This window comes from Vombatus ursinus, unplaced genomic scaffold (assembly GCF_900497805.2).
Source record: "Vombatus ursinus unplaced genomic scaffold, bare-nosed wombat genome assembly UNPS02010284.1, whole genome shotgun sequence".
NCBI classification, from domain to species: domain Eukaryota; kingdom Metazoa; phylum Chordata; class Mammalia; order Diprotodontia; family Vombatidae; genus Vombatus; species Vombatus ursinus.
Genome location: NW_020950062.1, coordinates 8,191,630 through 8,215,033, shown reverse-complemented (window position 1 = coordinate 8,215,033; position 23,404 = coordinate 8,191,630). Strand labels below are relative to the sequence as shown.

At 38.4% G+C, this 23,404-nt stretch overlaps 1 protein-coding gene across 1 annotated transcript in view; it reads right to left on the bottom strand.

Annotated features, from left to right (window-relative positions):
• The window catches only part of RAD21 (RAD21 cohesin complex component), a 33,923-nt gene extending 31,218 nt beyond the window's left edge, over positions 1 to 2,705 (bottom strand). Inside the window, exon 1 of the mRNA XM_027854064.1 lies at positions 2,545 to 2,705. Within this exon, the coding sequence (XP_027709865.1) occupies positions 2,545 to 2,688 (144 nt within the window). The 5' untranslated portion in view covers positions 2,689 to 2,705. The remainder of the gene's footprint in view (positions 1 to 2,544) is intronic.
• Positions 2,706 to 23,404: the final 20,699 nt, after the last annotated feature.

Here is a 23,404-nt window from a genome sequence, read left to right as displayed (position 1 = left end):
GTCAGAGTCAGTAAAACATTCTCTTATGGATAAGGGGTGTCAGTTGAGATTAGAAAACAAATTTGTAGCCAATTCAGTCAGCATGCTTACATAACTTTCTTTAACACTGTTTAGTAACGTGTATTTGAAAGAAGTGGATTTAAGCTCCTTTGAGAGTAGGGAATACTTTAAATCTTTGTATTTGTATCTCCACCCAGGACCCAGAACAGTGCCTGCCACATACTAGGTGCCTGACACCTAATTGCCAAGGAGAGGGTAAGAGCAGAAGACAATGGGATTGATTAGCTACAGGATCAAGATTATGAAGGAAGAAAGAGAAGCAAGAATAGGGACACTGAGCACAGAACTGAGGAGATCCTCAATGTGAGGATGAAGAATAGGTATAGGAGTGTTGCTTAGGAAGAGACAGAATCACAGGAAAATATGGGTAGATAGAGGAATTTTCTTACAAAAAGTTAAAATGAGATCAAGGGTGTAGGATGTGATTGTTCCTATGTTGGGCTTAGATGGAGTAGAAATTAATGAACTAAGAGGCTAGAGTGTTTGAATATTGAAGTTCTCTAATTTAAGGGTAGGGTAGGCATTTATAAAGTACTTAGGTGCCAGGCAACAGGGATACAATGACAAAAGCAAAACAATTTCCAGCTCAAAGGAACTTACATTCTATCAGGGAAGACATACATAAGTTAGTAAATTCAAATAAATACAAGGTAAAATTTGGAGAGTAGGGGTGAAATAAAAGCAGTTTCAAGGATGGGAAAAGATCAGGAAAGATTCCATGTAGAAAGAAGTGTCTGAGAAGAGTTGTGAAGGATACAAAGACTTCTTTGATGTGAAGGTAACATGGGAGTGCACTCAGTTTTGGACATGTTGAGTTTGAGATGCCCATAGGATGTCCAGTTTGAAATATCCAACAGGCAATTAGACATACATGGCTAGAACTCAGAAGATGGTAGAGATAGATACGTAAATGTGTCAGTCAGTTAGCATAGAGATGGAAGACCATTAACCAAGAACTACATTCTTTGATAAAGGAGAAGATTGAGGGATATAGAGAACTGCTACAATGTTCAAGTAAGGTGATATGAAGAGAGTGAACCTCAAAGGAGAGGTTACTAAGAGGTGGCAGCATGAGGGGAAGGGGAGAGTTAGAAGCAGTAACAGGGACCAGTAAGCATGCATACTCCTCTTGAATCAGGGTGTCTGGGGACAAGAGAAGGTGTATTCAGTGTTAAAAAAGACAGTCAAAAATGTTTTCTGTGGGGGAAGGCAAGTCTCCATGACTGTAAAAGAGGAAAATCTTGAGAATAATAGCTTGCCAATTATTCTACATATATTCTCAATTTGATCCTAAACGCTCAGAAATTAATGTACTTGCACATGGTCACAGGGCTGTTAACTACTACAACCCATGTCTCTCAATTCCAAGTACCATGTGCTCTTGCCATTAAAAGATACTGCCTCTCTGAAAGGCAAGTCTGTTCAATAGGAGCAGCTGCATTTTGGAAAGGACACTGAAGAACTGGACTTTTTTCAGGGGAGCTTCAAAGTACAATCCTTACCCTATGAAGCACCCGGGAGCGTTTGGTTTGGTGAAGAAAAGACTTGGGGGTTAGAAAGACAAAATCATCTTCAAACAGCTGGAAGGTTCTAATGTGGAAAACAATTTAGACCTATCCTGCTTGGTAGAAAACCACTAAGATCAATGGACAAAAGTTATAGGGAAGAAAGTTCTGGCTCAAGACAAACACAAGTTCCTAATGATCAGAACTATTAAAAAAAAAAAAGGAATGGTTAGCTTTGGAAGCAATTTTCAAGCAAAGGACAGTTGGTAACTTGTAGAAAATGTTCTAAGAACTGAAAAAACCAGGATCTTGGTGTGGTAGAGAGGAGTTGAAAAAAGCTTTTAAAGTTTAGAAAACCATACTTCTGAGTCCTCAAGAAGCTGAGACACAGGTAGATTAAAAAAGAGAATACAGTTTTTTAGGCTTGTGCTTAAATGGTAGAGGTTGAACAGGAAAGCAGAATATGGAAATTTTCTGGATACTCCTGAGTCAAGAGGCAAACAGATCTAATGATTAGGACTGCTTTTACTCAGAGCAAAAGTGTTCTTTCCGGTAATCTTCACCCAGTGGGTGTGAATTGTTGGATCAAGGGCACCCAAACAAAAAACCTGCCTTTGGAGCTAAACATTAAATGCATACATACATACATGTGTGTTAAAAATTTAGATTAGTGAGGTTGTTATTATACATTAACAAAGAACTGACTATACTTATTTTGGAATAATGCTAAATAGCTTATTTAGCAATTACTATTAAGACATTGTTTAAAAAAAAGATCAGACCAAAATTACATCAATAATAACGAGAAAATCTTATCTGATCAAGTTTTATGCTAATCTATTAACAACACATGGTTTGGGATATTCTCTCAATTTCATTTGTCCTTAATAAACAAACTTAAGCCTTAAAGGTTTCTGTAATTAGTATTTCATGCTAACAAACATAACAAAATGTCTACTAATATCAACATAAAACATACCTTGGGTGAAATGATACTCTCCACGCTGCTCTCTAAATTACACTCAAACACATGGGCTTTGGTTAGCTTCTTATCCCAATGGGCCGCTAGCCAAATTTTGGCCAGCGGCCCTCTCTTACTCAGGACAAAATGAGCGTAGAACATGGTGCCAGCTGACTAGAAAACCTGTCAAAAAAGACAATTTTTAAAAAATCATATATGCAACAAATGCGGAAACATACATTTCCCTAATCTGATCTTGATGTCAGCAATACAGATACTTTTTGGGATACATACAAATTTCCCAGTTGACATTTAAAAAGTACTTCACATTTCAGCTGCAACTTAATTTTATAGATTTATCTTACATTATTTTCTTTTGTGTACTCTATGTTCTAGTCAAATTCTGGTTCCCCAAATTGACCATTCCATCTCTATCTATCTACCTCTATGCCTTTACATAGGTTGCCTTCTATGACTGGAATGATTTTCTTACTTCTGCCTCTTAGGATTGCTAATTTTCTTCAAAGCTCAGCTCAAATTCTATCTTCCACATGTAGCTAACTTATATTTGTACATGTTGTCTCCCCCAAAATAATGTAAGCTCCTTTAGGGCAGGGACTTCCATTTTTTTCCCCCTTGTAGTCCCTGCAGCTGGTACAGTAGGAACTTAATAACAGGCCCACTGATTCAGCAATTTCATATTAATAGGGTGGAAGGATCCATCACCTTAAATAGGAAGAGTTTTAAATTTTCAATACAGAATTATTTTTCTCACCTACCTTCCCCATGAACAAGACACACCAGACTCTCAGAGGAACTTTTCCCAAAAATCTGATCCTGGAAGTTCATCCAAATTTTACTGCCTTTTCATACTCACAGATATATGGGGAAACATTTTAGTTTCACCAACTAGAAACAAAATACTACATATGGCAAGTAAATAATGCTCAAGAATAAAAACATCTCATTTTTCAACTAAGGACTAACCAGAGAGTAAAAATTCATGCCATTCCTCCCTGCCCCAAATTCAAGCCTGATACAGTAAGAGCTCAACTACAAGCTTATTAGAGTCTACCATTCCCCAACTCTGCAAATTTTGAAACTATGGCTTACTGTTCATACCTGACCCAGTAACTACATCAGATGATAGTCATAGCAGTAAAGCAAAAGCAATAAGAAAACAAGCCGATAAAACATATCAAACACACCATAAAGAAGTCACGGAGGAGATCGTTAATCATTTTTCCTTTGGTGCATTAATATACCATTTAAAAAGACTAGAAAATTTGGTGTTGAAAATAAATGTTACAAAACACTTCTCACACCAAAACTATGATACGCTCCAATTACTTTTAATAGTCTGTAAAGTATTATAGCTCCTTTGAGAATAGAAAATATTTGTGATTCCAGTGACACACTGGTTGACATATATACAGATTTAAAGCTTGACAGAAAAGTCTAGTTATGGATAAGTAGAATGAGATGCATTCAGGCCACTGCCACCTTTTCAGCACTTAACAGCAAAATGTTTTGAAAACTTTCATTCATTTAAATTGAATGCTCTCAGATGATCCTCATTTATTCTAAGGCATCATGCTCCCTAAAAGAAGGCAAAAAGGCATTTCCATTCCCAAAGCTACTTATTCAAAACTGAATATTCATTTTTCTTCCCAATCAATGATTCAAGACACACTAGAGGATATTGAAGCAAGGATTTAAGTAAATTCCAGGGTAGGAGCAGTATTTAATAATGACTTCTCAGTTCCTTTTCCCTCAAGTACTTTTCACATATTTACATCCTACAACTCAAGAAGCTCACTTGTTGACATCTAGTACTACTGTTTCAATTGTTCAAGATTATTATAGTAATTAATCTAAAGAATATGTATACATAAGAGAAAAATGACAAATTCAAATTCCTTTTAGATATCTTGATATTAAAAGATTTTTTTGAATGATTCACTGTCAGTTATTAACTTACCCACAGAAACAGACACTTATATAATGGTTATAAGGACTAAAAGTTATCTTCTAAAGTTTAGAATCTAAACACTTGAAAAAGTGATGAACTCTACCAGGAGTCAATTCGTTGACCACCAAATATTCTTAAACATTTTTTGAAAGCTCTGGAAATTGAGCTGTTGGCACCTTCTACCAGGTGTGACTAGCTCACGGTAGCTCTTCAGCTGTTGGTTAGAACTGTGCCTCAAAATAGTCAATCTTCATTCTACCACAGGAACCTAAGTTTCTGAGCAGATGCAACTTCTTGGCAAGCGTAGGTAAAGCTGTAGCAGGGAAGCTGGCCTGGAGAGTAATCTGGCAGGTAAAGTCAGCCTGAGGAAAGCATTGGTCTTATTTCAATGTGGCCAACAGTTCCTTCTATTAGCATATGTAATTTAGATTATAGTACCCTGATAACATTATCACTTGTTTAAAATAATAACAGAAAATTGTGATCATCTGTACTTTCTAACCAAAAATGTATTACAAACTCCCTAAAAAGCTGCTTATATGAATTTAGGACTAAATGTTGCTAACTCCAAAAAAAAAAAAAAAGAAAAAAAAAAAGGTTAAGCCCTGATTGATTCTGATATCAAAAGGCAATTTAACATAAAAATAACAGTTATATTAGCGTGGTAGAAAAATTAGTTGATGTTCTAGCACATTTTAAGGAATACAGAATATGGCAAAGTTATTTTTCCCATATGTCTCCAAAATGCCAGTTAAATTAATTTCTGGATTTCCATGTTGAAATTAATCAATAATGCCTCGTTCCTGTTATTATCAGCATTATTACATGTGAAACTCAGAACCCTATCTAGAAATCCAACAGCAGTGTATAAACAATAATTGATAATGAGCATATACGACAATTTTAATGATGTGGACACTTGAATACAGATATTGAACTTAATTTCAATTAGATTGTTCTTTTATCAAATTACAGTCTTCAGAGAAAATATCGTTTGGTATACTAAAAAATTTTTTGGACTTGCTGGTATTGTTTCTTTTCCACTTGAATGCTTATAATCTAAATAAATCACAAAGAAGTTGAAGTCATTTCAGCAAATGAAAAACTTTTTAACAGAAAATGTAAAGATAATAAATTCTTATTGGAAAGCATATTCTATGTAATTAAATACATAGGATAACAGGATCTAGAGCTGTAAGTGATCTTAGCCCAAATACCCATTATACAGACTTGTCTGTTAAGCTGCGTCCTTGCTCTGTATCTATATGGATGCATGTAAAGAAAATGTCTATTTTCCAGATGGAGCATTGGTATTTCTGGTAAGAAAATCAATGCATGTGGAAAAACTCAAAACATTGCTTACTTAAGACTATTCACATTTTCCCTCTTTTAAATAAACTAGCCCCTTCAATTTGCACACTCTAGATCATAGGTTTTAAAGCTGAAAGGGGCTAGAAATACTTAATTTAAGGGGGAGGAGGAGTAGGAATAAACCTTTATATGGTGCCTATTACATGCCAGACATTCAGCTAAAGTGCATTTATACTTTAGAAAACTTAGCAAAAAATTCCGGTCAGACTGTATGATTAAGTTACATAAGTGGAATTCTTAACAGCAAACTTTGTTATTTACTTATTAAAGTGTACAGTGCTAATCATTCCATACAGCTTGAGCTTACTCAACTTTACAATTAAGTAATTTATCCATAACATTTTCATCTACTCTAGGATTTCTTTAAGGTAAACATGATCCTTTCTGTTGCTTCTGACATTAAAACATGTAGCTTTTCAATTTTCATAACTCATGACGTTACACGATTGCATACACGACTCACAGGCATTTATGTATGAAGCGTTTTCAACTTATATTCAGAATATTTTGTGATTAAAATACTTTTGCTTACAATGAGATAAGGCAACAAACTTAAATTTTCACTAGAAAATCAAGATGAATTCTGCAACTTTTTGCAAAGCTAAAGGCGGCATAAAAAAGTCATAACTGATTCAACAAGGCGCGTCTTTCAGTTTTACTCCATTCAAACTCGAAATATATTTACTTAGTATAAACTTTAGTAGCACGATTATACATGGTGATCTCTTCACTTCTCAAGAACTTAGGTATTTTTTCTAACCGCCTCCTCCCTCCCTCCGGACCTCTGGCCTTTTTTGATCCAGAGACTTCAAGTTAAATATATCAGACACATTTCCCCCCAGAATCTCCACCAAACATTAACCAGCGTTCAGGAAAGTTGAGGAGGGGGAAACAGAGAACTAACTACCGCAGTCTTCTTCTAAGGGCCCAAAGCATGTTTCTCTTCGAGTTTTTTTTCTCGTTTTTTCTATTTGGTCTTTCCCAATTGTGGTGTCGCCTTAAAGGGATAAGTCCCTCAAAGGGAGGGGGGAGAAGGGCTCCAGAATCTTGGGCCCCGGGCTGCCCCGGCCCGGCCATTGCCGGGTCCACTTCCTTGATGCCTGCCTCCCAAGCTCTACAAACTGTTGCTCCTCCTCAGAAGTTGGCATTGGGGTCGGGGGCGGGCCATCTCCCCGGAGATCCCGCTTCTCCGGAGGATCCCCCCCATCTCTCGGCCAGGCCCCGGGGGCGGGGTGGGGGGCTTCAGAGCCGGCGTTTCCTGATCCCCGGGGCCCCAGCTGCGATCAACGGGAGGTTACGACGAGGGGCGGGGTGTTTTTAATTAAATCTACTCCCTCACCCCCCGCGCGCGCCGGGGCTTGTCCAGGGGAGCCCGGCGAGGAGGCCGGGCCTGATCCCGCGGGCACTGGGCCCGGCCGCGGCTCGGCTCTCGCTCCCTCCCGCAGCGGGCCCGGACGCTCAGCGCCCCGAAGGCGGGGAAGACTGGGGGGGGGGGCCGGGCGGGGGCCCCCCCCCCGGGCCCCCCCGGGAACGGGCCCGGGCGGGGGGGCCGCGGGGGGGGGGGGGGTGGGGGGGGGGGGGACGGGGAGAGGGGGGGACACCCCTCGCCCGGTGTGAGGGGAAGCCTCTCCCGCTGCCCCTGCTTCTACCGCCTCCTCTGCCGCCGCTGCTGCTGCCTCCTCCTCCGCCGCCGCGGCAGCCGCTTGCCCGCCGCCTCCGCCTCCTCTCCGATTCACTCAAACAAACAAGATGGCGGCGGCTATGGCCGCGGCTCTTCCTGCCGCCCAAACCCTCCGTTCAAATCGGCAGGATGTTTACGGTCAAAATGTTTCCTGGGCGCCTGCGCCGCCAGCCGAAGCCTACGCAAGCAACTGCGCAGGCGCGGGCTCTCTTTCCTCTTAGCCCGGATTCTATCCCTCCCCTTCCCGATTGACGGAACAGATAGGCTGAGCATGCGCCAGTAAGGCCGAGCAGTTAGGCCAGTGCTTGGGTGACCTGGCGCATGCGCTGCGGTTGCAGACGTGGAGCGTGAATGTATTTCTGTATTATTTAATATATCTGTGGTGGTTTTTTTTTCTTTAAAGAGAACAGAACTGTTTCGGGGCTGAAAGTCAACACGTGGTTGTCAAACTAAGTTATAATTTAGTTGTGAAGCAGTAGAACTAAATTTTTTTTCTCTGTCACTATAACTCCAAAATATAATAATTAAGTTCAGTTAAGTTAGAATATTCTAATAAAGTTAAGCTTAGACAAACTAAAAGAAGTTATGCTATCAAAAAAGTTTAACTCTCCAGAGGCCCATTTCCAGGTTAAACTATACCTCTTGAGGTTTTTTTCTCGCTCTGCCTCCACACTAACATAATTGGTTATATTTTATTTGAGATTAAATTATTCTAAAAGAGAAGTTAAACATAACCCGGGAGACTTGGGGCAAGTCTAGTATTTTGCTGGAAATTATATGAGGTTTTGAAGCCCTGAAAGGACTAGGAGGAGCAGATATGTTTTCTGAAAGAGCCATCTAAAAGTGGAACGGGCTGCAGGCTGTAGTGAGCTCCCCATCACAGGTGCACAAGTATTTTATTATTTATTATTGTCAAGGATGTTAGAAAGAATATTTCTGCATGAAGTGTGGGGGTTGGACTATAATTTTAAATTCTCAACCAAGGCCAAATTGATAGGGGAGGATATAAAATGATGATAACAATAAAGATTGTTAATAGATATTAATTGATTGGATAATACTCCAATATACATGTTTTATCCTATTTTTTTCCTCACTACTTTTTCCAGGATTTACACTATTTGGTGAAACTACCACATATCAGATCAGATAACTCTCACACAGTACTATCCAAATTTCTTTGATTCTGTGTACACTGAGCAGCAAACAATAATTTTCATTTACATGGCACCTTTATACTAGAAAAAGAGTACTTTGGAGACTATCTGGTCAACTAGAAAGTCATGTCACCATAGTAAATTAATAAATTGACATTCTTTACAAGTCAGTCTTTTGTAAGTTTGGTTAGTATAAATAATAAAAACTGATAGTCATCAAGTGTAGTATAGTGAATAAAGTACTGGCTTTAGAGCTACAGCATCAATGTTCAGAGCTGGCCTCTGATACTATTTGTGTGGCCCCAGGGGAAAGTTTCTTAACTTCCTTTGGCCTCAGTTTCCTCATCTTTAAAATGAGGGTTTTGTCATACTGGAGAGCAATTTGTAACTATGTCCAAAAGGTTATCAAGCTGTGTATACCCTTTGATCCAGCAATACCACTGTTATTAGGTCTGTATCACAAAGAGATTTTTAGAAAAGGGGGTGGAGGGAGAAGAACCTATTTGTACACAAATATTTGTAGCAGCCCTTGTGGTGGCTAAGAATTGGAAATTGAGGGGATGCTCATCAATTGAGGAATGGCCGAACAAGTTGTGATATTGCTGCAGTAGAGAGGTTTCGACCCCTCAAAGACCAGAGTATGGGACGGGTTCTCTGGAATGAATTCAGACTCAAGCATTCTTTGAGTCAAGGTGGCAAAGATTTATTGTTAAGCTATACAGCATTAGAAGTCCTTAAGGAATTCTGCCATAGTGGGCAGAGCTCCTTAGGGAACTTACAACCTAACAGGAATGATGCTAAAGCTTATATAGGAAAAGTAGTGAATTGTGTGGCAGGTATGCTAATTAGGTGATAACATACAACTAAGTCATTCACTACTGGAAACTGTGGGGAGTGGAGGGGTTTCCTAAGGGATGTGTTTTTGGTCTGTTATGTCTGAAACAAGATAGTTTCAGGAATTGATGTCTATAACTTGACCTCTGGATCATACACAATAACTGGGAATCAATATATAATAGTTTTGTTGATACAAGATAGTACAAGGGAAATTCTACAGAGGTCAGCTTGTTCTTGTAACATGGAGAGATAGTTTGCTTCACTGGGCCCACTCATGAGTTATTGCCAGAGATGGGGTCCTTGGGCTGGAGGGAAACTGTCAGAGCTAGTGCCTTGAGGCTGGGGAGAGATATGGTCTTGGAATTGAGGTCCCAGTACAAGCACCCAAGCACCCCATCAGTATATGACTGTAATAGAATATTATTGTGCCATAAGAAATGAGCAGGATGATTTTAGAAAAACCGGGAAGGATTTACATGAACTGATAGAGAGTGAAGTGAGCAAAACCAGGAGAAGATTGTATATAGTAACAGCAGTATTGTTGAAGGAAGATTGTGAGTGGCTTAGCTATTCCTCAGCAGTACAGTGATCCAAGACAATTCCAAAGGACTCATGAAAAATGCTATCCACCTCCAGAGAAAGAACTGGTGGAGTATAAATGCAGATCAAAGCATACTATTTTTCATTGGAAAGGGAAAGTCCAGGGACTATGCCGTGAACATTTTGAGGAGGGAGAGAGATCATTTCCCTTGAGAAGGAAACTCTGGAAGGTTTCAACTGGAGATGGCATTTGAATTAGGGTTTTAAAGAAGGAAGAGAAGAAATTTAACAAAAAGAAAGGGAGGGCAATCTAGTTGAAGCATGGGGATAGTAGGAGCAAAGGCAAAGGGATAGGACAGGGTAAAAATGAATGGAGAGGAATCTAGTTTGTGGCAGCTAGGTGGCACAGTGAATAGAGTGCCAGACCTGGAGTCAGGAAATCTGTCTTCTGATACTTATTATGGAATAAACTAGGGACAGCAATATGAGATATCTGGAAAATTTGGTTGGAGTCAGAATGTAGGGATATTTCTAAAATATAAATAAAAGATACATTCTTTAAAGGTTTTTTTTTTTTTTGTGGAACAGAAATATAAAATGACAGCCACTAGGAACACTTTATTTGATCGGTTATCTACCACTGAAACCTAAGGACTCAATCTTCTTTTAAGATTAATTCAAATTTGCACCAAGTCTGCATTTCATCTTTGCTCAATACATCAATGTGTCTGTGATTTTATCAGTGTGATTAGTTTCTGCATCAGGGCAGATCCAAACCCACCCCATTTGATTTTGAGAGTACCAGTGGAGCTGTTGAACTATTCTTCTGTTATTCTTTATATGATGGACTCTCTTCCTGATCATTCTCGTAATGATATCTGGTATGGCACTTCCTGATCATAGGTCATGGTTAGACACTGTCCAGACAACTTCCAACAAGATGGTAAAACGAGTGGTTGTAAAGAAGTCCAAGTCTCCTGTGCCACTTCAAAACAATGAAAGAACAGCAATAACTAAAGTAAAGGAACAGAAAGAAACTTCATCAACCTTTTCCTGTGCTAATGCAATAGCAGCCTAATGGGTCTTCCTGCCTCATGTCTCTCCCCACTACAATGTGTCCCCTACAGAGCTGCCAAAGTAGTTTTCTTTTTTTTTTAATTTTCACATTAGTCAAGTTGTAAGGAAGAATTAGAAGCAATAGGAGGAACCACAACAAAGAGGAAACAAAATAAAACGGAAAAAAAAGAGCAAACAGTATGCTTTGATCTGCATTCAAACACCATAGTTCTTTCTTCTTTGTGGATAGCATTTTTTATCATGAGACTTTTGGAGATGTCTTAGATCCTTGCATTATTGAGAAGGGCTAAGTCTATCAAAGTCAGTCATTGAACAATGTGGCTGTTACTGTGTACAGCATTCTCCTGGTTCTGCTCACTTCACTTATTATCAGTCCATACAAGTCTTTCCAGGTTTTTCTGAAGTCTTCCTGCTCATCATTTCTTATAGCACAGTAGTGTTCCATTACATTCATATACCACAACTTGTTCAGCCATTCCCAAATTGATGGGCATCTTCTCAATTTCCAATTCTTTGCCGCCACAGAAAGAACTGCTATAAATATTTTTGTACATGTGGGTCCTTTTCCCATTTTTATGATCTCTTTGGGTTACAGCCCTAGAAGTGCTGTTGCTGGGTCAAAAGGTATGCACATTTTTATAACCCTTTGGGCATAGCTCCAAATTGCTCTCCAAAATGGTTGAACACTTCACAACTCCACCAACAATGCATTAGTGTTCCAATTTTCCCACATCTTCTTCAATAGTTATCAATTTCCTGTTTTGTCATGTTGGCCAATCAAATAGGCGTGATATGGTACCTCAGAGTTGTTTTGATTTGCATTTCTCTAATTAATAGAGATTGAGAGCATTTTTTCATATGACTATAGATAGCTTTAATTTCTTCATCTGAAAACTGCCTGTTCATATCCTTTGATCATTTATCAATTGGGGAATGACTTGTATTCTTATAAATTTGCCTTAGTTCTCTATATATTTGAGAAATGAGGCCCTTAGTAGAGACAGAGGTTGTAAAAATTCTTTCCCAGTTTTCTGCTTCCCTCCTAATCTCGGTTGCATTGGTTTTGTCTGTGCAAAAACTTTTCATTTTAATGTAATCAAAATTATCCATTTTGCATTTCATAACTTTCTCTGTCTTCTCTTTGGTCATAAATGGTTCTGTCCTCCATAAATCTGACAGGTAAACTATTCCTTGCTCTCCCTGTTTGCTTATAATATCAGCCTTTATATCTAAATCATGAACCCATTTTGATTTTATTTTGGTATATGGTGTAAGATTTTGGTCTATGCCTAGTTTCTGCCATAGTCTTTTCCAGTTTTCCCAGCAGTTTTTGTCAAATAGTGAGTTCTTATCCCAGAAGCTGGGGTTTTGGGGTTTATCAAATAGTAGATTACTGCACAAGACACCTCAATCCTTGAGCAGGATTTTTCCAATATTTTGGGATAAATTCCTATGCTTCCTATATTATTTCTGCCTCTGGTAATGAATTTTATGCAAAATCATGTTGATTCTACCTGTATTACATCTTTTGTATACATATCCTTCTTTCTACTCATATTAATAGCTAGTTATTTGCATTTGTAAAATTTATATGATGCTTACTATGTGCCAAGCACTGGGAATACAAAGAAAGGAATAAAACAGTTCTTGTCCTCAAGGAACTTACATTTGAAGCAGGGAGACAATACATAAAAAGAAGTTGAAAGGAGAGCCAGTTAGGAAATGATCTGAAGAAATGTGAATTTCCGAATGGATTTCATTTTCTGGAATGATGAGTTTCTGAAGATGATGAAATCCAGGAAAGTACCCAGCTACCCTTTGTTTGACCAATTTTAACTTCACAGATAAGGCTATATCTAGGTCTAAATGGCCTCATAGCACCTGGGATCATTGATTAGATACTTCTGATCCTCACTGCTAGCTAACATCTTGCTAGCTAGCCTTGAGTAAATTGAGAAACTTTCCAAACTCATATTCTCATCCCTTCCATCAATTTACTGAACTCAAAGAACCCAAAGTATAGCTCTAGAAGAAGAGGTAATACCTTGCTCCCTGCTGAGGGGTGTGCTAGCTCTAACCAGCTTATAAGAGCCCATTGTTAAATTTCAGTTAGCCTTTAAACCCTGGAAATTGGCAAACACTACAAATCAGGGCTTGAGCTAAAGTTTTGTTGATTGTCTAGAATTTATAGTGATAGAGAAAATGTTAAGAATGCAGATAAAACTTGAAGAGTGTTATGGGCACATTTCCTGTCCCCCCCCCATGTCCACATTGTCCTCTGTCCCCACCAATCACCATCCTAGAATACCACAAAAGGAGAGAGTGTTCCTAACACGATGCAGCACAGTGGATAGAATGCCAGGCCTGAATTAAGGAAGACTTGAGTTCAGATCCAGCTTCAATTAATTGTGTGACCCTAGGCAAGTCTCTTAACCTTGTTTACTTCAGTTTCTTCATCTATAAAATGAGCTGGAGAAGGAAATGGCAAATCACTCCAGTATATTTGCCAAGAAAACCCCAAATGGGGTCATGAAGGGTCAGATGTGACTGAAACAATAGAATAACAACAACATTCCTGACATGGTCAGAGACTGATCTTTTATACAAAAGGGGGAAAGTGGGATGTCATATCTGGAACTCCTGTACCCTCACCTAGGTAAGCTAGATTTCACAATGTATAGAGCATTGGCCCTAGAGTTAAGAAAACCTAAGTTCAAATCCAACTTCAGATACTTACTAGCTGTGTGACCCTGGGCAAATCACTTAACCTCTGTTTGCCTCAGTTTCCTCAACTATAAAATGGAGATAATCAACGCCTACCTGGCACATAGTAGACACTATATAAATTTCTTTCCTTCTCCACCCTATTCTGGGCATAGATTTCCTGACATCATTTCCCATCTAGCTGCTTTTCTGGACTTCATGATCTCTAGAAACTCATCATTCTGCAAGATGAAATCAGCTTGGAAACTCTCACTTCCTTTGATTATTTACCCCCCTGGCTGCAAGACTTCATCATACCCTCAAATCAAGTATCTTTCTCCCCCTGCCCTGATCCTTTTCGACTTCTTTTTATGTATTACCCCATTGGATTGTGAACTCCGTGAGGGTAGGGGTTGTCTTTTCCTTTCTTTGTATTCTCAGTGCTTGGCATAGTATTTGGCACATAGTAAGTGCTTAATAAATGTCTATGGAGTACTGACCATGATTTGAAGGACCTTAGCACCCCTTCCCATCTTTAGCTGGCTGTAATAAATCTCTTTTTGATACATTAGTCCTCTTTGGGCTTCCTCCTTTTCCCTTTGATGAGGATGATGAGTTACCAATTATTCACTCATTTGCAGTAGCCTTTGCTTCCAAATATAGTAACTTCCAGTGAGAGCCCTCAGCTCCATTGAGTGACCCTAATCTACCTACCCATCTGAAAGGTTTCTCTTTTGCTCTCTAAGGTACACAGTGATTTTGTTCCTCGAAGGAATGCAAAGTATAGGCAGGAATGTTGAACCAAGGAACATTATTAGGATGGGAGCTGCCAGTTCTGTTGCCTCTACTTGGTCTTTTCAGTCTTGCATGAAGTGAATTGCCCTGGCAACCAGGGACACCTGGGGAGTGGAAAAGAGCCCTGTCATCCCATTCCACACAGCTTTTAAAACTAGGCCTTTGTGGCTGATTAGTCGCTCTTTCTCTCTCCCTTTTTGATTGCCTGTATCATTTCTCCTTTCCCTCTTGACTATCTATCAGATACTAGCATGATAAACATCACTAACTCCTTCCTAGAAAAGACTGAGCTTATTTGATTTGGGCTTCCTCAGCTTCTTTCTTACATTCTTCAAAATTTCTTAGAATCATTATCCTCTTTGTCCTTCTTCCCTTTGGTTGCAGAAGAGGAAATGACCATATTCCACATTATAAACTTCCTCTTTCTCTCTGCCCTTGATCTGATTCCCTCCTGCCTTCTCCAGGAACTTGTCTGAGCAATCATTCCTGCTATTCCATACATCTCTAATCTTCATCTGCCTACATATACCTTTAAGTCTCCTGAATCCCCGGTAGACCTTGCTTTGACCCTTATGTCAATCCAACTGCACTGTGCTATCTGTCTCCCTTCCATTACCAAACTTCCTTAAAAAGTTGTCTGCTTCTATTTCTTCATCAATCATTCTTCTGTCTCCACTCTGCCCCCACTCTTTGAATCCAGAAAAATCGTTCCAATGTATAGATCTCATCATGTTACTGCTTTGGTCAGATATCTTCAGAGACTCCCTGATATCTGTCAATAAAGTTCAAACTCCTCTTCCTGGCCTTCCAGGACCTCCCAAACCTGCTGCCACCTTACCTTTTCAGCCTTTTTATCATATTGCTATCTTCCATATATAGGACACTCCCTCCAGTCAACAGGTCCTTTTTGTACCCTAAAAGGGCATTTGTCCTCCAGCCTTTGTACCTTTGCATGTACTGTTTTTTATGCCCTCCATCCCCCTTAGGTGGGATTCTTTGCTTTAAAGCTCACCTCAAGTGCTTTGTCCATCATGAAGTCTCTTCTGATTCTCTTATTTGATAATGACTAGTCTTTCCTCCTCAGATCTCATACAGCACTTTGTTTGACTGTATTTAAATAGCACAGTGCCTGGCATGTAGTAGGTGTTTGATAAATGTTTGCCAATTGATTGATTGAACAAATGTACTTGCATGTCTATAATTCTGTGAATTATAGTAATCTGCATACAATATACACATGTTTTTGAATGACTGAATATGTGAAGCTATGTAAATAATATATAAGAAATACAGCAGAAGCATATGAACAGCAGAGAAACAAAATCCTACCTTTTTAAATAAAAGCTATTCCAAAATAGCTAAGTGGTAAAAGGATATGAACAAGTGGTTCTCAAAAGGAGAATTGTAAACTATTAACAACCATATGAAAATAATGTTCCAGATCACTAACAGTAAGAGAAATGTATGTCAAAACAACTCAAATGGAAAAGATGAGAATAATCAATGTTGAAGGGACTGTAGAAAGATAGACACCATGTTGCATTATTGGTAGAGCTATGAATTAGGATAACCCTTTTGGTAAGTGGTTTGTAGTATCCAAATAAAGTGACTCAAATATCCATTTTCTTTGATCTAAAGATTCTACTATGAGGCACATATCCAAAGAAGGTCATTTCATAGAAGGAAAATCCCCATATATAGCAAAATATTTATAGCAGAACTTTTTGTAGTAGCAAAGAACCAAAAACAAAATAGATACTCATCAATTTAGGAATAGCTAAACAAATCATAATTGGTCACATGAATGTCATGGAATATAACTGTGTGGAAGTAGATATGATGAATACAGAGAAGCATGGACTTACATGAACTGATGCATAGTGAAGTAAGCAGGGCCAAGAAAAAATATGTACATCGATTACAACAATGAAAGAATAACAACCTCAAAAAAGTGATAATGAATGTTGCAAAATTACAAAGAATAACTTTGGCCCACGAAGAGATATGAAACAACACTTCTCCCTATTTCTTTGCAGAGGTAAAAAATCCATGGGTATGGAACATTTATATACATATATTCAGATTTCAATATATTGATTGGCTTTACTGATTGTTTTTCCTCTTTTTCTTTTTTTCTCCTTTAAGGTATTATTTTAAATAGTGGATAGCTCTCTGGGAAGGGGAAGAGGAACACAGGGGGATGATTTAGGTCAGGGGTGGGGAACCTGCAGCCTTGAGGCCATGTGGCCTCAAGGCTGCAGGTTCCCCACCCCTGATTTAGGCAATATCAAGACAAATATCAATAAAAATTTATTTAAAAATTGAAATTAAAAAAATCTTGTCTTGCAAAAAAACCTTAATTTGGGGTGGGAGCTGGGAAGGGTGAATCAGAAATACATTCATGAAATAAATATAGGACATTGAATATAACAAATAATATTACTCATCAATAGATTTTTCAGGAAGAGCCAAGGATAGAATTTTCAGTATGCAATTACATCATATCTCATAATATCAGAGGAGTAATCAGCAAGAACCAGTGAGTCACAGGACCATGGGATTATAGGAATCAGTGCTATAATAGGCCTTGGGGAACATCTTAATTCAACCTTCTCATTTTTGCATATGAGGCCTGTCAGATAGGTAGCATATTGTACTTGTCTACTGTCCAACAGTAGGAAAGCAGGAATTTTAAACTCAGGTTTCCAGACTTTAAATCCAGTATTATTTTCAATTCTATAAGCATTAAGTGTCTACTCTGTGCCAGGCATTGCATTGGTTTGGTTAAAAGAAAACTCGAATCCCTAGCTGGTACTATCGTGAAAGCTTCCTAACCAAGCATATATTCCTGTGTCTTGATTCCTGACCTTTAGAGCAACATATTCAATTTAATTCAATCACTGAGAGTACAAGGTTAAAAATAAAACAGTTCTGCCCTCAAGGATCTTACATTCTACTAAACATAAACATAAAATACAACTAATTTTCTGAGGAATGAAGAAAGCATAATTTTACTCATGTAAAAATTGGCACCAGAGTTGAGCCTTGAAGGAAGTTTAGGGGTTCCTAGGTGGTGAAGAGTGAGGAGGATTTTCAGGTATGAATGACAGCCTGTGAAAAAACGTGGAGAGTGGAAATTTAATAGTTTAAGAAATACCATGTAAAGGCATTTCATATACTTCATGAGCAAAGTGCTCAAATAATAACAGTACAAAGTGTGCCTTTGGGAGCAGCCTTAGAAGGCAGCTGAAGCAGGTGTGAAAGATAGCCTGAGAATAATGTGGACAGTGAAAGTGAGTTCCAGAATCAGGAACTTGCCTTTGATTTGGAGCAAACTACAGTTTATACTGGGCAGCTAGGTGGTACAGTGGGTAGATTGTTTATTGCCTGCCAGTAGGGTGAATCAAATGTCATAGGGAGAAGGCAGACCAAAAATCTTTCATAGTAAAGCTTCTAAATCATCCCAGTAGAAAGAGGAACTGGATGATATAAGGAAACGTCAACAACATACTGAATAAATGCTTAAAAACTAGGTGGAAGTATCATTATGGCGACGAAGTGGAATTATTCCCTTCTATTAAGACATAATTCTAAAGACTAAAGACCATGCCATTCAAGGATTAGCTGGAACAAAACAAAACAAAACAAAACAAACCTGAGGATATTTGGCTTGGAGAAGAGAAAATTTAGGATGATATGATAGTTGGCTTCAAGTATTTTGAAGATGGGTAACTAGGTGGAGCAGTGGATAGAGCACCAGACCTGGAGTCAGGAAAGCTCCTTTTCTTGAGTTCAAATCTGTCCTCAGACACTTACTAGCTGTGTGATCCTGGGCAAATCACTTAACCCTGTTTGCCTTAGTTTCCTCATCTATAAGATGAGTTGGAGAAGGAAATGGCAAACCACTCCAGTATTTTTGCCAAGAGAACTCCAAATGGGGTCACAAAGAGTCGTACATGACTGAAATGACTGAACGACAAATTCTTAGGACTGTTTCATTGAAGAGGGATTGGTTTGTTTTGAGCAACATATAGAAGTTTTAGAGAAGACAGTGCAGGTTTGACGTTAAGGAAAAGTTTCCCAGCAGTTAGAGCTGTCCAGGGGCAAAATGGAAGCTATTGGTTTCCCCTCACTCATTGGAGGTCTTCAAGCAAAGATTGATAACCATCTGACTGATATGTTTTACAGGGAATTCCTGTTCAAGTGTAGGTTTGATTAGGTGACTTTTGAAATCCCCTGCAAACAGGGGTGTTGTGAAGATCAAATGAGAAAATGCATGGGAAGCACTTGGCAAACCTTACAATGCTAAATAAATACCAGTTATCATCATTATTATTAGTCTCTCATCACCATATCCCCAGTCTGGTGACGACTTCATTCCCTGAGCCTTTGGCTGCACTCCTGCTGAGCTCAAGTGATGTTTATAGAGCAATACAGGAGGATGCTGGTAAATGTTCTCAAAATAAAGCATGCAAATACTTTTAAGTTTGATCTGCATTATTAATACTTTCTAAAGTCTAGAAATCAACAAAACAGTAGAACAAGCCCCAATTTTTAGTGTTTGCAGATTTCTGGGGGGTAAAGGCTGATACTGAAAATTTAATAACCAGCTCTCCGAAAGCCTGTTAAAGCTGGCATTAACACCTCTGTCTGCAACTCTGAATTCTTGTGATTTTGTGACTAAAAGTCAACTAGAATTTATTAAGACCCTACTATATTCCAGGAACTGGGCTAAATATTGGAGATACAATTAATGACAAAAAAAGTCCCTATTCATAAGGAGATCACAGTCTAATGGGGGAGATATCAAGTAAACAACTATGTACAAAGAAGATATAGACAAGACAATTTGGGGGTAGTCTCAGACATAAGGCACTAAGATTAAGGAGAACTAAGAAAGGCTAGGAGGGCATGTCACAGTGGATAGAGTGGTGGGCCTGGAGTTAGGAAGATTCATCTTCCTGAGTTTGAATCTGGCCTCAGACATTTATTAGCTGTGTGACCCTTGTTGAGTCACTTAATCCTGTTGGCCTCAGTTTCCTCATCTGTAAAATGAACTGAAGAAGGAAATGGCAAACCACTCCAGTATCTTTGCCAAGAAAACCCCAAATGGGGTCATAAAGAGTTGGACAAGACTGAAATGACTGAACAACAACAACAAAAGGAAAAACTTCCTGCAGAAGGTAGGCTTTTAGTTGAGACTCAAAGGAAGCCAGGGGAGCCAGAAGTCACAGATGAGGAGTAAGAATGTTCTCCAATAAAAATGTTTGGAGTTGGGAGATGTAGGAATATGGAGATGCAAGGAACATGGAGGAGGTCAGTACAGAGTGCATGGAGTGGGACTAAGGTACACAAAGACTTGAAAGGTAGGAAGGAGCCATAATATGCAGGGCTTTAAAAACCAAAGCAAAGATTTTATATTTGATCCTAGAGGTGATAGGGAGCTACTGGAGTTAACTGGAGTGTGTGTGTGTGTGTGTGATATTTTCAGATCTTCACTTCAGGAAGATCAGTTTGGCAGTTGAGTGGAGGATGAACTAGAGTGGATAAAAGACATGAAGCAAGGAGACAATCAGCATGTTATTGCAACCAGTCCGGGTGTGAGATAATAAATGTCCTGCCAGGGCAGTTGTTGTATCACAGGACAGATGGACTATTACTGTGCTGTACACAACCACAAAAAGTATGAATATAGAGAAACATGGAAAGACTTAAATGAACTGTTACAAGTTAAGTAAACAGAAAACCAGGAAAACAACATATGTGATGTTTCTAACAATATAAATGGAAAGAATAATGATAGTAGTTAACAATAGCTAATATTAGCTAATATTTATATGACACTTAAGGCACTGTGCTAAATGTTTTACAATTATAATTTCATTTGATCTTCATAACAACCCTGGGAGGTAGGTGCTATTATCCCCACTTTGCAGATGAAGAAACTGAAGCAAACAGAGGTTAAGTGACTTGCCCCGGGTCATACAGCTACTAAGTGTGTAAGGTTGGATTTGGACTCAGGTCTTCCTGAGTCCAGGCCCCACACTCCATCCATCACACCACCACAAACCATAAGAAAATTAACATTGCAAAATTACAAAGAACAAAAAGATATGAGGAGACCTTTCCCCAGTTTCTTTGTAAAGGTCCATTTGTGTGGAATATTGCATATAATGTAAGATTCTTTGTTGCATTGATAGGTTTAGCTAAATTTTTTATCTTCTTTTAAATTTTTTTTTTCTTTTTAAGAGATAACTGTGAGAAGGAGAAAAGGTAGAAAGACATTACAGAAGGGGGAATCTAGGTGATATAAAAATAAAATATATTGGTAAAATCTATTTTTAAAAATAAAAGAAAGCACAATGACTTACATATTGCTGATCTTAATAACTTGAGAGGTTCTGAAACTTGTTCAGGCTGAAATATATATGATTGATAACAGTTTTAAAATGTTACTTCTAAGAGGATTTACGTTTTAATCACAGATTGAACCTAAAAGAATGAGCTGAGGAAAATTTTTTTTTGCTCCTAAAATAACTCAAATTCTGCTTACAAAAGAAGTAGCAAGGAGAAATATAGCTGTCCCTGGCATGAATTGCTATGCTTATGACTCATTCGGCCAAGTAATCATTCACTAAGCACCTATCATGTTCCCAGCATTGTGCTGGATGATGCACTTGTAGTTAAGGGATACAAGTCGAAAAAAGCACATGAAACAATAAATGAACAGCATGAGAATACATGAAGTATATGATCATCAAATGAATTATGAGACTTGTTAATGTGCATAGCTTATGGACCCCATCTCATTGTTTGAAGATAAATGTTAGCTAAAAGAAACAGCCCACTTGTTTGTTATAGGCTACATGCTCAATAGAAGTTCATGGAAAGGAGAGCTTGGTCTTATCCTTAAGTGGTCAGATTGGATTTTATACCAGATTTGGGACCTGAGTTGGGTCTTGAAGGCTGATAACATTCTCTTTCAGATCTCACACAGTCCTTTGTTTTGCTTGTTGGCACTTAATCTTATGCTATTTGTTATTTTAATTATATGTATATTTATCTCCAAACCCAAATTAACAATAAGCTTCATGAAGGCTTTAACCTTATGGAAGTGAATTGAGCCAATAATGGTTCAAAAAAATCTATTAGTTAGAGTGCAAATTTTCAAACTGTTCTCCATGGAATAGAAGGTGTCTCTGAAAAAAAAAACCAACTAGGTTAAATTTGTGTTTGTTCTAATTCTCTTTTCCATCTTTATACTGCTCTAAGGTCCTAGGTTTGCAGTAGCAATTCCAATAGCTGGAGAGGCATTGAGACTATCCTACTCATTTGTCAACATTTAGCAGCAATTGCTCTCTAAATGGATGCCTATGTGGTACATGTTATCTTTCCAACACTAAGGAGGTGAAAACAAAAACCTGAACATAAAATTCATGTATGGGGTTTATCGAAGGATATTATAGTCAACCAGATCTGGGGCAGATATTGAATTTAGGGAATGTGAAAATTTTCAGGTCCCCCTCAGATGCTTCCAGATGAAGGTCATGCTTCTCTGGACTGGTAGAGTTACTGACCCTCCAGAGCCTTTGGCATGTTGATATAAGGACTAACATTATATGAGGGTTGCAGAATGAATTGTGACACCAATGTAATTTTAGGATGGCTTGCTTTTGTTTTATAGAGAAAAAAGCTCTGCATCTGAAGTAACTATCAGTAGCCCAACTTTCAATTGGTCCACAATTGCCCAAATGCCCACAAATTTAGGCAACAAACAGAAGGAAATAGAGATCCTAATATAAGGAAGCAATTTAACCTCATGGGTATCATGGAGACTGGACCATGTCTCTGAATTATTATCTCTTATTCAAAAGAAATATGATAGATAAAAGGGGTGGATTTAGCATAGCATTTTAATAAGAAGGTATGTTCATGTGAGAAATCTCAGGATCCAGAGGAAGGAAATATAATAGAATATTTAGGTGAAGGTCAATAGAGGAAGAAACAGAAGTGATTTTTTCATTGGAGAAAACATAGACCACTTAGATGGAATGAAGAAATAGATGAGTATTTTGGAAAACAGATCACAAGACTGGCACAGAGCCATGATAGAATAGAGATAGGGGACTTTAATTATATAGACATCTGCTGGAGCTCTCTCTTTGCCAAACGAAGAGCAGCTAATAACTTTTTGATTGCCTTAATGATATTTTCATTCTTCGGATGGTAGAGAAACCAACAAGGTGAAATTCTGTATCTCATCTTCACTAAGAGGGAAGAACTCGTTCTTAGTATGAAAATGATAGGATCCCTGTGGGGAAAGTGACCATTCCTTCCTAAAATTTTTGAGAGAGAAGGAAAAGGAATCTAAGCACAGCCTGCCAAACACCATTGGTTTTGGGAAAGCAGATTTCAAAGGATTCAGAGGAAATGTAGGTAGAATCCTAAGGGATAAAATGCTACAGAGGATGTTAGTCCAGGAGGGATAGGATATTCTTAAGATTGAAATTCTGAAGATGAAAAGGAACACAAGTCTAGTAAGGAAGAAAAATTTTATTTATCTTAAGAGACCAATGTGTATGCACAGGAATTCACTTCCCAGTTTAGTTTTTTAAAAAAATGAACAGAAATCTATTTTCTCTCCCTCCTACATACCACCCTGTTGGGAAAAAGAAAAAGAAAATCTTTGTAACAAATACATGCACACACACAAATATACTTGAGCCAAACAGATTCCATTATTGG